At 39.5% G+C, this 15,873-nt stretch overlaps 3 protein-coding genes across 4 annotated transcripts; 2 read left to right on the top strand and 1 right to left on the bottom strand.

Annotated features, from left to right (window-relative positions):
* Positions 1 to 555: 555 nt before the first annotated feature.
* On the top strand, positions 556 to 1,831 carry LOC124633687 (ATP synthase subunit s, mitochondrial). The gene is made up of 4 exons (XM_047168991.1): positions 556 to 714; positions 791 to 1,088; positions 1,299 to 1,571; positions 1,666 to 1,831. Exons 1-4 carry the CDS (start codon positions 694 to 696, stop codon positions 1,692 to 1,694), a joined length of 621 nt encoding a protein of 206 aa, XP_047024947.1. The 5' UTR covers positions 556 to 693; the 3' UTR covers positions 1,695 to 1,831.
* Positions 1,695 to 3,763, bottom strand: LOC124633686 (dihydroorotate dehydrogenase (quinone), mitochondrial). Its single transcript, XM_047168990.1, has 5 exons — positions 3,584 to 3,763; positions 3,269 to 3,478; positions 2,791 to 3,185; positions 2,220 to 2,557; positions 1,695 to 2,082 (listed from the first exon to the last, which is right to left on the bottom strand). The coding sequence occupies exons 1-5, from the start codon at positions 3,605 to 3,607 to the stop codon at positions 1,874 to 1,876; spliced, it is 1,176 nt and encodes a 391-aa protein (XP_047024946.1). The 5' UTR covers positions 3,608 to 3,763; the 3' UTR covers positions 1,695 to 1,873.
* Positions 3,764 to 3,779: 16 nt separating this feature from the next.
* Positions 3,780 to 15,565, top strand: LOC124633685 (Hermansky-Pudlak syndrome 1 protein homolog). Of its 2 annotated transcripts, XR_006984772.1 has the most exons (12): positions 3,780 to 4,284; positions 4,678 to 4,824; positions 4,899 to 5,011; positions 5,128 to 5,346; positions 5,503 to 5,636; positions 5,721 to 5,856; positions 6,074 to 6,197; positions 7,887 to 8,167; positions 9,238 to 9,394; positions 9,910 to 10,109; positions 13,785 to 14,619; positions 15,414 to 15,565. XR_006984772.1 is itself a non-coding variant. In XM_047168989.1 (11 exons), exons 1-11 carry the CDS (start codon positions 4,189 to 4,191, stop codon positions 13,960 to 13,962), a joined length of 1,779 nt encoding a protein of 592 aa, XP_047024945.1. In that variant the 5' UTR covers positions 3,780 to 4,188; the 3' UTR covers positions 13,963 to 14,619. The 2 variants fall into 2 exon arrangements, 1 of the variants encoding a protein (XP_047024945.1); XM_047168989.1 differs by lacking the exon at positions 15,414 to 15,565 and having other exon boundaries at positions 9,244 to 9,394.
* Positions 15,566 to 15,873: the final 308 nt, after the last annotated feature.

The raw sequence follows: 15,873 nt of genomic DNA, 5'->3' as shown, positions 1-15,873 counted from the left end.
GCTACTAATAAAAGACCAATCGTATTCGATTGACATTTGATTCGTGTGCGATTGGTCTGCTATTTTGGTGATTTTGGTCTATACGGTAGTTTGCTGTACAATCATTTTGCAATCGTAAATCATTTGCAGACAAAATTATTCATTATTGAATGACAGAAAAGGATAAAAACGTTTATTTCAAAGAAAAAATAGCGGAATGCCACATACGCGTCAATCGTAATCGAGATGGGATTGGATCTCAGTCGAATCGAGTCGAATGTGAATCGTACGTCGCTTAAGTAAAATTAGGAGAATCGGGCCCCTGGTCTATCTATAAGGCGCTCCTAAGACAATCAACTAAATTGTGGAACTTGACTGACCGTATAGAAATAATATATTGAAGATTGCGCGATTTTTTATTTAGCATTAAATACTTTAATTTTAGAACCTCACCATCACAGTTAATAAATAACACTGAGATGAAACTTGTAGGGAAGAAATAAATAACTACGGAAGACAACTCAAAGAGGCGGTATGGTCGAAAAACTACAGTGAGCCTGAGAAAAAAAAAAATAACTGACATTGACATATTTCTGACTGACTTACGTCACGATCAAACTCGACCTTCGTTCGCCATGGATCGTACGAAATACAAAAATAAACACTGAAAAAAATCTATTCTTCTTTAATTTAGGTGTTCCAGAATCATAAAAAATGCTGTGTGCTTTGCCTCGTGTATGTAATCTAAATTAAAAAAACTTAAGGGTTTTAATTCTGTGGATTTATCACTAAATATTGGAATCTTTTCTAGACTGTTTTAGGAGCAGTCGCCCCCAAGATATTTATTCCAAGAAACAACCATATTAGAAATTTCTGGGAGTATGTAAATATGATGTTCAATAAGCCAGACACAGACCGAATCAAACAATTTGGTCCAGACCGCGCTTGTGCCGAATGGGTATTACGAAATGGTGGCAAAGTAGTTTGGGCCGGTGGAAAGAGATTAGCAGATTACAACTTGTTACCACCAGAAAAACAACATGTTCCAAAGTTGGTAGAGATCGATGGAACGGATTCATCTATTTCACATTATGGCTTTCCACATTTAAGTAGGTTGTGTTGTATTTAGTATGTAGTACCTACAATAATGTATAACAGAAAAGTGCAAAAAAAATGCCCATGAATCCATAGCCAGAACAGATAGATAAGTAGTCTAATAACTAATTTCCTATCAACATTAGGAGTCTATTTAAATTTCAATGTTTGCCTCATCAGTAGATTTATCTGCTATGTTTTTAATATGATATTTTTTATTTTAGTTGGATGTACACAGTTAAGCAGAGTCATCCTCCATAATAGCAACTATATCGATGATAGAGCATTAAAAGGACTCTCCTACGGGCGGGACACAATAACCCATCTTCAAGTGTCTAAGTGCATCAATGTCACAGATGCAGGAATAAAAGAATTAAAAAATCTTCATAAACTAGAAACATTAATTCTTTTTCACTTGGAGAGTGTTACAAATTTAGAAGAGTGTAAACTAATTATTCAATTGCATTTACCTAAGTGCAAAATTCAAGGTCTAAAAGGTAGGCAAGCCAATAAATAACTACCAATATTGGACAGCTCCAAAAATGGGCTTTTTATTTTTTCCTTAATAAAATTATTTTCATTATTTTGCAGATGGAGTTCCTATAAATGAAAAACAATAATGAAAAGTCATGCCATTTTATCTACTTACCTAACATCATTTTGAAAATTTACACACAATATAACAATGTAAAATATGTTTTTGTATTCTATATATAAAATTGAATGAACAAACTTTAAATACAAACTTGAACAGTGAGGTAGTATTTTTGTTTTCAACTTGTGCATATTGAAACTCATATCAGTTTCCTTTGCCGACAGCTTCATTGACATTGCTATACCCATCACGCTCCAGGAGTTCTGCCAATTCACTTTTGATTTTGGTGACAACTGGTGGTCCATGGTAAATTAAAGCTGTGTATATTTGAACAGCACTTGCTCCTGCCAAAATCTTGTCATAGGCATCTTGACCTGTGAAAACTCCACCTACACCCACAATCGGTACTTTACCTGAAAAAATATTAAATTATATTTTATTTGGTGGATGTAGTAAATACGATGGCTGATCTGTCTATCATGTCTATGGTAGTAGGAAATCATAAGATACAGCTTGTGTAATTCATCAAAGATACATATAATTTTCATACCTTTTGTCATTTTATACATATGCTTTATCATTTCTGTGGATTTCTCAGTAAGTGGTTTACCACTTAGACCTCCTGCTTCTTTAGTGAACTGAGTATTCTGGAGTTGTGATCTGTCAATTGTAGTGTTTGATATTATCAAGCCATCAACCTTACTTTCACTCTTCAAAATTACTGAAACAATTTCCTTCATTTCTTCTTGACTTAGATCAGGTGCTAGTTTCAGAAGCAAAGGAGGTTTCTTAGCAATCTTCATCTCATTTCTGGCTTTATTGATTTCTTTGAGCAGAAGATATAGTTCCTCTTTCTTCTGTAATGACCTTAGTCCTGGAGTGTTAGGACTGTAAAATGAAAGTTATATTACAACAAAATCCGAGGTCCATAATAGTATAAATAAGCGTAACTAAAGTGAAACTTATAATTAGCTCATAATCATGAGTCAAAATGGTTAGTTTACTCCCCACACATGAATATTAACGTTTTCATTGTGAGGGGCACAGGGAGCATACCAACTGATAAAAAGTTGGACGGTTAAAAGGTTGATACGGTTATAAGAAGTCAATATTTTATTTACCTGCTGATGTTAATAACAAAATAGTCAGCTACATTAGAGAATTTTTTAATTCCTAAAACATAATCCTCAATAGGATTTTCAGATAATTTATTTTTTCCCAAATTAATTCCCAATAATCCTTTATCAAGCAGTGCTTTTTCAATTGTGTCTATTTTCTTATAAACTTCCTCATGACCTTCACTATTGAAACCATATCTGTTAATGACTGCTTTATCTTCAGGCAGACGAAACACTCTTGGTTTTGGGTTCCCAGGTTGCGCTTCAGGAGTGACTGAACCAATCTCCACAATAGAGAAACCTAACTTTCTCAAACCTACAACAGCATCACCATGTTTGTCAAATCCTGCAGCAATGCCAATGGGGTTGTTTAATTCATAATTGAGGAATTTAGTTTTCTGAAAAAAGAAACGCATAGTAAGCAAATTATAACTTTGTGTTGATGGGTAATAAATGTACACTGATTAAAAAAAATATTTACCAATACTTGTGGGTCATCAGTTTTCTCAGAAGGGAATAAACCATATTTTATAGCTGCTACTCCAAGATTATGTGCCCACTCAGGGCTAATATATTGGCTGATTGGTTGCAAAACATTTGTGTAATACCCATTAAAATCCTTTTTGTAATAAATGAACTGATATGCCAAAGAGCCACCAATAGTTAAGGAACATAATGACTTCAGTTTTTTCTGAAAAGATATGAATTATTAAAATAATAACTACGAAATATACATGCAAAGCCACGGACCCGCGATGGACATTTTAAGCAAAATACTTAAGTTCATATAACTCACTATTGCGTCTTTTTTTGCGCTCATTTTTGTTAGGTAATAATTCTGTGCATGTATAAGTTATTTCAGGTCTTGATAACCAGATAAATTCTATCGTCACGGCTCAACGCAAATATTTCGCGTACCAAAAGACAAAACACAGATCTTGGATCAGTTTGACACTGACGTTTATCAAGCTCTAATCTAGCTTTTTACCCAGCTGGCAGTCACTGTCACTGTTATTAAATTATCTGAAAACAATTCGGTGCATTTTATTAAATGGATTTGTGATGATGCCTGCAGTGTTGTGTTTGTGATTGGTGCTGGATCATTGCACAGTGAAAGCCAATATTGTTATAATAAATTAAGGCATTATCTTAGATTGAGTACGCTTTACAAATAAATACAAATCTGTCGTAATTTGTGTAGTAAAACATTAGCTCTACAACATTTGCAGTTAATGGATGATTTAAAACTAGTTTTAGCGTAATTTAATAATAACAAGAAACTTCTGTAAATGCCATAAGTCAGCTTATTTCCCTCTGGTTCAATTAATAATATCGTGAAATAGTGTTCCAACTTCTAAGCAAGATTTGTATTGGATCATAAACAGCCATAACAACACAAAAATGAAGGCTGCTTTGATATTTGACACTGTTAATGATTTGGTGTTTGGTAAATGGGATTCCACATTTATAGAGCGAATGAAAACATTCAGTATACAGGCAAGTATTACTTTTTCTTAAATTCTTCCTTTCTTCTCCCGCCAATGTCTCGCAGTGGCGGATCTACCATAATGCGCACTGTGGGCATGTCCACTACCCTAATTTGCTTGTGATGTCACACTTCTTTTACAGTCTATTATTTGAGACTGACACAGGTTGATGATCGTATAAGATGACCAAATGGAAAGGCGAATGTGAAAACAATTCGGTCATGTAGAAGCATGCAACCAACATTTATCCTGTCCTATGTAAAAAATCATCTTTCAAATAAGTACTTGAAGCTCTTCCAGTTAGCATAGACACCACACAGAGATTTTTTCTTTGTAGAATAAGCCCAACCTTATTCTTCATAAATATATCTATATCTGCTGATCTATGTTTCTATATTTTTAGGAGAATCAAAATGATGTGACAGAGAACAATACTGTGTCTCAACTGCTTGCCCCTATCATAACATCCCAGCGTGTTATGGCAGCACAATTTGGTAATACATACTCTTCTATACAGTGCAAGGATAAAACTACAATTGTCTTTGATGAGGTAATTGTTTAAGTTCTCTTTAATAAAAAAAAATGTATTTAAATATCCATTTATCTTAATTAAATATCTTGCAGTGGCTAGATCATGTGTTCATGATTATAAGCGAAGACTATGTTGATGATGCCCATAGAGAACTCTTGGACTTCAAAACTTTTGTGCAACACATTTGTGGCCAAAACATTAATCTGTAAGTCTACCACACGATATTTATCAAAGTAAACTGCTGTTCTGATTTCTATTCACGTGTATTACATGTATACATAATATATAACTTAATAAGTTCTATGTATAATATGTTTACAGTCTACATTCTTCCATATATCAAGACTGGCTCTCGGTTCTCTTGGACTGTCGCACCAAAGGAGATACCATTCCTGGTGCCAATGGGGTCATTGGTGAAAGTGGCGCTACTACATCTGCACTTAATGCGCTTAAAAATGTTTCAAAAAGTGTCAAGTTGCCATACAACCACAGTCATCTTATGTTATTTGTTGGAGACAAGCTACTAGCACTTTATTCCAGGTAATAAATGTTTGATTTATTTTCTGCAATAGAAATTAAGAAAATACATTTTAAAAAATCTGATTTGTGTTTGATTATTGACTGTATTTTGCTTATCCTGATCAAAAGTCTTGCAACTACCTATTTACCTAATACATATTTATTAATCTGTTTCAGTCGCGGAACTGAAGACCTGTCGCCACCCGACCTCATTTTATTGAGCATCCAATGCATCGCTGCGCAAGAGTATTGGTTGGAAGTTCAAAATGAGGACAACAATCCTGATAATCAAGAAATTATTCGATTGCCTTGTTAGTATACTCTATTAACTTTATATTTTATTATTGTTTTTGGTAATGCATTTGATGAACATAGGTATTGTGATTTCATTGTAGGGTTGTCAACGGAAAACAGCGCAGTGGTGAATTTATGCGCGGGGCCTGGGGCCAGCCCCTGTGCACCACATTCCATACATTTAGCGGAAATTGCGCCCAGAATTACGTTTGCTGTCGTTGTTGATTTGGATTTGAGGTAACAACTTTTTTATAAATACACTAGCCGTTTCACCCGCGTCCCGTGGGAACTACTGCCCGTACCAGGATAAAATATAGCCTATGTTACAGTGAAATAATTCATTCATTACAAACAAATAAAGATATTCATGGCAAAAATGTACCCAAATCTTAGGTACCTACAATATCAATCAAATAATTCTGATGAAATAACAAAAGTTTTATATATTTTGCAGAGAAACCGGCATTTCAGCATACATGTCAAACCAAATATTATCCAATTTAAGACGACTGCTGTTGCAAAGGAATTTAGAGCTGCTGCCCAATACATTGGATTCTTTAGAAGCAGCATTAAAAAAGGTAATCAAATATGCTTTTTTTTTTTTTTTTTTTTTTTTTTTCCTTTTGCAATCATGCGATCAGTCTTCTGACTATAAGCAGATAAGGTGAAGTTTAAGTGGCGGGTAGGTCACTACTCCCAGTAGAGCAGGACCTTTCTTTTATTTAGTAAACTAAATGTCGAAGATATCTCGCCGCTTTTTTAGCCGACGAATGGTCTCAGGTATTGTAAGCTGCCCCGCAAGTTGGTTTGGGTGCTTCTGAAGTCTAATTTTGTAACTGGCAGCATGAAGATTCACTTCCTCTTTCACCATCGGTATGCCCAGTACTTCGTGAACATCTGACATTCTGCTAAACCAGGGTGCATTTGATATTTGTTTTAAGATGTAGTTTTGCACCCTTTGTATGATCATCTTATTGGAGTCGCTGGCGGCTCCCCATAGTTGTATCCCATATGTCCATATGGGCTTGAGAATTGATTTATAGATCAAGAGCTTGTTATCTACAGCCAGTTTAGAGTTCCTGCCTAGTAACCAATGTAGGTCCCTGTATTTGGATTTTATCTCCTCTCTTTTTGCCTGGATGTGTTTATGCCATGTGAGTTTGCGGTCTAGATGCATCCCCAGGTATTTAACTGTTGTGTGGTGTGGTAGTTGCATTCCATTTAAAGTCACTGGAGCACAATTTTCCTTGCGCAGAGAGAATGTGACATGCACTGATTTAGACACACTTGCAGCAATTCTCCATTTTCCTAGCCATTTTTCCATCACATTTAGTTCCCTTTGGAGTATCTGCGAAGCTTGGATGGGACACTTGCTCGAAGTGAGTAAGGCTGTGTCATCGGCGAATGTTGCAATTGTAACCCCAGAGCCCTGTGGTAAATCCGATGTGTAGAGAGTGTACAGAACTGGTCCCAGCACTGACCCCTGTGGCACTCCTGCAGATATATTGTAAAACTTTGAGGTACAATCGTTCTCTCGTACCTGGAAGAGTCTATTAGATAGGTACGACTTTAGAATGGCGTAAAATGTGTGAGGTAATATGTTCTTTATTTTATAAAATAATCCCTTGTGCCACACCCTATCAAAAGCCTGTTGGATATCAAGAAAAGCCGCTGAGCAATATTCTCCCTTTTCAAACGACTTCCTCACTGTTTTGCATACTCTATGCACTTGTTCTATAGTGGCATGTTCCTTCCGAAATCCAAACTGATGGTCAGGTATGACTGATTTTTCTGCAAGGGCAGTGGTGAGTCTGTGTAGCAAGCACTTTTCAAACAGCTTAGACATAACCGGCAGTAAGCTGATTGGCCGGTACGATGTTACTTCGTGGACAGGTTTGCCGGGTTTATGTATCATTATAATTTGAGATACTTTCCAGAGTTCAGGGAAATAACCTACTCTTAACATTGCGTTGGCTAGAATGGTAATATAAACTATTCCTTTGCGAGGCAGTTCTTCCAAAACTTTTTTGTCGACTAGATCAAATCCTGGGGCTTTGTTGTTATCCATCAACTTAATATATCTGTAGATCTCTCTAGGAGATATTGAATTTAGAGGTAGATCGAGGTGAAATAATGATCAAATATGCTTAAATTAAACTAATTAAGTATTTAAATATTCAGCTTACTAGTAAATACCACCTGTAATATATCTGCTGAGTCTGGTCTGGTCTGGTCTTAATTTTTTTTATTATATTGAATATTTTCAGACCACAGATGCCTTACGTAAAAATAAAGCGAATGCAAGCCTCTGTGCTCGGCTTACAAGTCGTATGTTGGAACTTCGTAAATCGTGCACTACCACGACCCCGTTAACTCCTGAAACCACGGCAACGGCCATGCATACGGCATTAGAAGCGGTCATAGAACAGTTGAAGCCCGACATACCGAGTTTGAAAATGGAAAAGGCTTTGAAAGACCTGAAAGGAATATTGTCACCGTACGTCGAATTTCTTGGGGTGAAAGCGAAGAGATACTTCAGCATGGCATCATATCCTTTTCAAATCGATGCTTTATTCAGATTACTGTTTGCATTTATAGCGAGAGAAACAAAGAGTTTCAAATACATGTCATTGAATACACGCAGGTATTTGGCTATTGCATCATTTTACTATTTTGAATAAATATGAGGAATTTGATATATGAAATGGCGTATGTAGATATTTTGTGTACGAGAGTATTTTCTCATGCAGTAAGCTGATATATTCAATCAAAGCTTTCTATCATTTGCCTGCATATAATAATAAGGTTTCCGGGCGCAGACTAGATTACCACAACTACATAGTTCCATATTTGCTCTGAAGCCTATTATTGCTCTGCAGTATATTTCATATGTTTGGTATATTGTACCCATACAGTTTACCATGTAGTTACATAATTATTATGTGCAGTCTATTCCGCTTACAGAATTCGTTTTATTTAAGTATGCTATAGTCATGAACATTGAAAAATTGATTTGTGACTGAACCGTTTAATAAGTCATTTATCTTGTTTCTGTTCTAAAAAAATCATAAATGTTCGTCTATTAATTGTTTTATTAGAAGGTAGAGGTCCGACCCCCGGCGACTAAAACGACTTAGGAGATTTTATTGCTCTTAGAAACGCACAATAAATATACATTCCATGTAAAGCAGTAGTCTGACCGCTGACGATCAACATTTACATAATGTACGAGTAGTTTATCAGTGGGAAAAGAGTACGTAGTTTCGATAATTTTGTTATTGGATTTTAAGCTTATGTAGAAGTACCAGTAATAGTAGCCTTGTGATGCAAACAGCAAGATATATGCTTGCGCTTCCCAAGCGAGAATTAATCAACCAAGGGAGCATCGCTGAGCTAGTTTATCTTTGAAATCTCTTGCCGCTCAGCTACAAACGTTTATTAACAAGGAATATAGGTACCTACATCCATTTATTTGATGTTTCTTGAGACAGAAAACAGCCGATAGTTAGCCGTTTTCTTGCTGGCGGTCGAACCACTTCCTAAATGTCCCTTTATGTCACAAAACAATGAATCCATCATTTTGAAATCGATTATTTCGCTTAATGTGTGGGTGTGCAAGAGCACGGGTGAGACGGATGCGAGTTGTTCCCTAACGCTGCACAAGTATGTGGAGGAGTTCCCCGGACTCATCCACTTCATCTACGTGGACCGCACCGCTGGAAGGTTCCTCGCACCCGATATGGCTGATTGCGCTGACATGCTCGCTCCGGATACGGTAAGTTCTTATAAATTGCTTTTATTTATACGGTAAGCTCCAAAGGCGAGTACAACCGTTAAAAAGGGTTGTGGGCACATCCATGCGATATGCCATCAATAATAATGTTTTTGGACCCATAATAAGGGAGTATTATAGGGATAAAACATCAAATCAAATAAATTTGACCTCGGGCTGGCCGACCAAACAGTTACACAATTTTTTTACTTGCATATGTTCAAGATCATACATCAACTCGTGTCCTTAGGGTCCGTTCACACAAGCCGGAATCGGTTCCGATCGTCTAAAAGAGCATACAATCGCCGCAAGACCTAGAAAAAGTACGCGATCGGAGCCGATTAGGTCCTCTTATTATTTCACACTTTCCAAGCACCTGACAAACGCATTACACATGCAAAAATAAACCTTGTTACAAATACTAAGTACTCGATTTTCAACGTGTTAATAATTTGCTCTCCTGTCCGAGCCGGTCTATCTGAACGACCTTTATTCAAGATCCCCACTTTCATTGTCAGGTACTACGCGCAGTATGCCGCAGCTTCGCGGTAGTGCGCGAGGGCTACTGCGCGGCCACGTGGCGGCGCGGGGCGCTGCACGGCTGCGCGCTGGTGTGGTGGGAGCGCCGCGGCCAGCCCGTGCGGCCCGCCGTGCCGCCGCACCCGGCCGCTGTACGAGCGCTACCACCGCCAGGGGACATTCGCGGAAGCTTCTACAGGTACACGACCATACGTTACAGCCTTTTTATCGTCCCACTGATGGGCCAACCAAAAAAATAATGACTAGCGGAGATGTCATAAGGCAATATCTCCTGAGAAAGTAGCGCGTCAAAATGCGGGTGTTTGACGGATGAGGAACAAAGGAACGTTACTGTCTCCGCTTGTTTACGTCCAAAGTAGGTGCACCCGCTCATTTTTTGTAACATCAAAGATCGTTGACAGATTACTGAATACTGACAAAGTGTAAATCGTTTTGGTCATGCCCACCGTACCAATTTGACCTAGAAGAAGAAGTCTGACCTACCTGCATTATTCTTCTTCTTAATCGGACACTCTTGGCAGAGTGGTCGTGATCATGGATTGTCTCTGGCGGCTGCCCTTGCGATTTCTCTCCACTTCTCCCTGCTGGTGGCGTTCCGTGCGCACTCCACAATTGAGCTTGATGTTACAGATTTTATGAGGTCTGTCCATCTGGTTGGCGATCGTCCACGAGAACGCTGTCCTTCTATTCTCCCTTGCACAACTAATCGTTCCATTGAGTCTTCATTGCGGATGATATGGCCAAACATTTTAAGTGTTCTTAGTTGCACAATCGAAGAAAGTCTTTGTTTGATGTGAAGCTCTTTTAATATGGATACATTAGTGCGGTGTTCAGTCCAGCTTATTCTCAGTAGCCGCCTCCAGCACCACATCTCCAACGCATCTATTCTGCTGCGATCTTTTTGACGAATAGTCCACGTTTCAGCTCCATATAGAAAGATAGGAAAGACTAAGCACCGCATCAGTCGGACCTTGGTATTTTTAGTTATGCGCCTGTCTCTCCAGATCTTCTTGAGCTTTTCCACAGCTGAACGCGTCACAGCACATCGCCTTCGTATCTCTTCCTCACAACTTCCGGTGTTGTTGATGGTAGAACCTAAGTAAATGTAGCTCTGGACAACTGCACAGTTACCAATGTTATGGATCTCCGGTCTATTATTGGTCTTGCGATCCACAATCATCATTTTGGTTTTCTCGCGGTTTATAGCCAAGCCATACTCAAGACTGGTACACTCTAGAAGTTGGAGAAGGTTTTCTATATCAGGTAGTGAGGGAGCGAGAAGAGTAGTGTCGTCAGCGTACCTGAGATTTGAAATCATGCGACCCCCCAAAGATATCCCTTTATCCCACTGATCCAGCACTTTGCGCATGATATATTCTGTGTATATATTGAACAACAACGGGGAGAGAATGCATCCCTGCCGAACACCCGCCTGCGTCTTGAAATTGGCTGAGTCAACCCCATCTACCTGGACTGCTGCTGTGCCGTCTTCGTACAATCGTCTGATGAGATACACTAGATGTTGCGGTACACCCATTTCTAGGAGTATATTCCAGAGTTTACTCCACTTGACTGTATCAAATGCTTTGCGAAAGTCGACAAAGCAAAGAAACAGGGGTTTATTAGACTCTCTACTCTTTTCAATTATCTGTCTCAAGATGAGAATTTGCTCGCGTGTACCTCTTCCTTTCACGAAACCAGCTTGTTCCTGAGCAATTTCTCTGTTCAGGAATGCCTGCAGCCTTGTGTTCAGGATATGTAGCAGTATCTTGCTTCCGTGAGATATTAGGGAGATCAAGCGGTAGTTGTTACACTTTTTCGTCGATCCTTTCTTGTGGAGTGATATGAAGACTGACTTTGACCAATCTCTTGGCCATTCTCCAGTGTCCCAAATTTTTGTGCAGATGATATGCATGATATCCACACCGATATCGCCCATGTCCCTGATTACTTCAATGGGTATTTCATCAACGCCGACTGCCTTACCGCGCTTCAGATGTTTAATGGCGGCGGCTACCTCTTCTCTCAATATGCAGGGTTCCCGTTGTGATGGATAACTGATTGTAGCGTCTGTTGCATTGGGACTGTCAGTGAAAAGGGACTTACAGTAGTCCTCCCATACTTTCACAATCAGTTTGATGTCGGTAACAGACTCACCAGCACTATTCTCCACCGCCCAAGTTTTGGCTTTAAATTGACGCGTGATGACTTTTATTTTCATATGCAAGTCCTTGGTTTCAAACTTTTGCGAGTGTCTTTCCAGCTCAGTGCATATGTTTTTAAGCTCTGAGTTTCGGTCTCTGCGACATGCAGCTTGAATCTCGGAACCCAAGTCATTTAGTTCTTGTATGCTGGCACCGTTGGCTTTTGCATCACGTCGTCGGTTGACCAATCTCCACGTATCTTCGGACATCCAGTGTTGTCGCTTATCACAAACTGGTTTCGGTTGGGACTTTTGCACAGAATTTTTAATGTAGTCTTTGGCAGACTGCCACAGAGAATCTGGTGTTTTGTTCTCCTTATCGGTCATCCACATGTGCTGTCCATCTTGGAGTGTTTTAGCAAAAGCCTCTTTGTCCAGTATTTGCAAACGCTGTTTAGTTCTTTTGGCTACTGTGTTTTGCAACTTCATCTTCAGGGTAGACACTAACAGCTGATGGTCTGAGAGACAGTCTGCTCCCGGCAATGTGTGCGCATTAGATATTGAGCTTCGCCATCTTGATCGGATCATGATGTAATCGATCTGATTACGGTAGTTGCCGTCTGGACAGGTCCACGTATACAGTCGTCTAAAGTGATGTTTGAAGACTGTGTTCATAATAGTCAGGTTATTATCAGCCGCGAACTGTATCAGGCGTTCGCCTCTTTCGTTCCGCACTCCTAACCCGTACTCTCCAACTATATTACGTAGATTAATATCCGCCTTAGTACTGCCCACCTTCGCATTGAAGTCACCAAGCACTATCAGTAGTTCCCTATTTGGTACTTTAGCGATGCAAGTTTCCAGCTGCGCATAAAAATCCTCAACAGTACCGTCACTGGCGGCGGAAGTAGGTGCATAGACCTGGACAATGTTAATCGGAGTCGGTGATGCGCTCAGCTTTATCGCCATTATCCTTTCACTTATGGGATCATAGCCCAAAACAGAACCGTTCCACACTTTCGGTATCGCTATAGCCACTCCAGCGAAGCTGCTATTCTCATTACCGGAGAAATAAATGGTGTGTTTCTCGGTGTCAAAGTGACCGCTGTTCTTCCAGTGGGTTTCGCTTAATCCGGTAATAGTGGAGTTGCACCGCTCTAGTTCCGCTTCAAGAATTCGAAGTTTGCCTGCAGCTAGGAGGCCTCGGACATTCCAGGTACCGACACGGAACTTGTTGCGCAGTTTTATTTTTGGCCTTCCAGTATCATTGTTTCCAGGGGGTGCCTGGTTGCCTGCACCAGCCTGGCCGGTAGCCGATTTCACACCATGCTTCCCGGACAAGTCATGGCGCCGGTCGCTACGCGGATCACTAGGCAACACAATCTCGTTTCCTGACATTTCCATGATTCTCTTGGGATTTTTAATACAGTGGTTTCCCGTTGCCTTCTGTATCGGTTCTTTTAGGGGTTATTTGACCCCAAGGCCCCCGTAGCCTCACCCGGTATCCAGGTGTGTGGTTATCCCGCCACTGCTCGGTCGCCATTGCCTCGTCTGTTGTCTAGCAGGGAGCACCACGGCTGCCTGTCGGCCACCGCCGCCTACGGCGCGTGCAGGTGAGGTTGACTTTTGGGTCGGTGTTTGATCTTAGAAACCGTTCCCCCCTTACCTCCTGCATTATGGCATTATGGCATATTATTTATATTTTTGCAGGCAACTACTAGAGCTCGCATTCCCGGGAGATTCCCGCGGCGTGTCCGTGAAGGAACTGATCTGCATCCACCTGGGTCTACTGCCCGCGTCGACAGCAGTGCAACAAGCGCGCAGACTCGCTCACTCGGTACATGAGCTGGCGGGCGACGTTGCTACCGGCGCTGCCGATCTGCTTTAAACCCTAACTTAAAAAAAAACAGCAGAAATCCTTTTTGGGCAGCCTGTATCTAAACTTGCCGTACCTTTTAGTTTATGGTAACTTTAGCGTAAGCTTGACGTCGTAGGGTAGCAGTAGATTTAAGGGATGAAATTGTATTGAAAGTATCCATGTAGTTTAGGAATAAGACTAGATGAGCAATGTGCATCATAATCTCCACAATGTTGACTAAACGGAAGGTGTTGAAGTACTTGGATGATAATAGTGATGCTTCTTATTCTAGGCCGGTGATATATAGCCTCTGCGTCCCATTTTAGGGCCTGCACTAGAGAACCCCTTCATGGCCACACTCAGGCCCAAGTTAACTGACAACATAAATGTCCGTTTCTCTTAAACGGACGGTAAAGTGAGCCAATACTGTTTTAATTAGACTTTTATCGTAACATATGCTAGTCCAAGAGTTATTCGTTTATGTTTGTAAATGTAGAAAGTTAAGAGACATGACATTCCGGATCTTACATTCCAGAATTAGTAAAGATTCCAATACTTGTCTGGAAAGGTGCCAAGTAAGAGAAGATAAACATCCCTAGGGAGTGTTACAAGAACTCGATTAGATTTTATTGGGAGTGAGGAAGGGAGACGCACTGACTACTACCCTTCCTTCTATTATATTTCTATAAAACTTTTTTACAAAAAAATTAAACCGACTTCCCAAAACACTAAAAAGCAAAAAAAAAACTATTTTTAGGTGCATCGGCCTAGAAGTCGGTGTCTAATGGATGTTACTAAGTTAATTTTGCCACCGACTTCTAGGCCGATGCACCTAAAAATAGTTTTTTTTTTGCTTTTTAGTGTTTTGGGAAGTCGGTTTAATTTTTTTGTAAAAAAGTTTTTTATTTAAAGCTTTTCAGTGATACGAATAGTTGTCACTATCCATACAAGTGAGAAGTTCTCATCAATACAAAGAATATAAGTCCAAATACGAGGTATTTTACATATTCAGTTGTCGAGTTCCCTCGACTTACTTTCTCTGGTCTCCATCATCAAGTCAGCTCCAAACCTTCACTATTGCAAAGGTCTTGTCAATACAAATAATTTAAGCCCAAACACGAGGTAGTTTACATATTCAGTTGTCGAGTTCCCTCGACCCTCTCTGGTTTCCATCATCAGATCAGCTCCAAATCTTCACAGTTGAATAGTGCTTTTAGGCGTACACCTGAGTGTCAAGTTTTTACCCTATGTATGCCTACAACTTTCGAAGGTTGCCCTCGATTTCTCAGGGTTTCCATCATCAGATCCTGACCTGATGACTATGGGACCAACTGGCAGCTATTCCGAGTCGAACAAAAAAAGAATCACGTAAATCGGTCTATAAACCTCGGAGTAATCGATGTACATACATAGAAAAAAAAAAAAAAAAAAAAAACATACCGGCCGAATTGATAACCTCCTCCTTTTTGGGAAGTCGGTTAAAAATACTTATTGCCTGTATTAAAAGTATTTTACGTTTTGTATTTTATTAATCAATTTAAATGTTTATTATTATTTATGTGTTGAAAATGACATTTTTGTGGCATGTTTTTTTTTATTAAATTTATTATGAATAAAAATTCAATTATAGAAACTAGCTGTTTTAACCCTCACCCCGCAACTATGTATTTCATATACCCTGAGAAATTATTAAATAGTTACAAAAGGCAAAGTGGGAAATCAACTAGCACTTTTCCTTTTTCAAGTTTTATAAGTCTACCGAGCCAGCTTAGTGACATCTCATGATAATGATAAGACTGGTTGTCAGACATCCTGGCTTTTGACTCCCCGTAAATACTGCCTAAGATATTGAAATGACAGCCTCCCGAAACAGGAACTTATGGTGACATTATCTTGGACACCCAAAGGGGGAGTACATAAGCGGGTACATAGGGGTAGTAC

Source organism: Helicoverpa zea, chromosome 10 (assembly GCF_022581195.2).
Source record: "Helicoverpa zea isolate HzStark_Cry1AcR chromosome 10, ilHelZeax1.1, whole genome shotgun sequence".
Taxonomy (NCBI): domain Eukaryota; kingdom Metazoa; phylum Arthropoda; class Insecta; order Lepidoptera; family Noctuidae; genus Helicoverpa; species Helicoverpa zea.
Note: the sequence above shows the minus strand (reverse complement) of the source record. Positions and strands in the feature narration are given on the sequence as shown.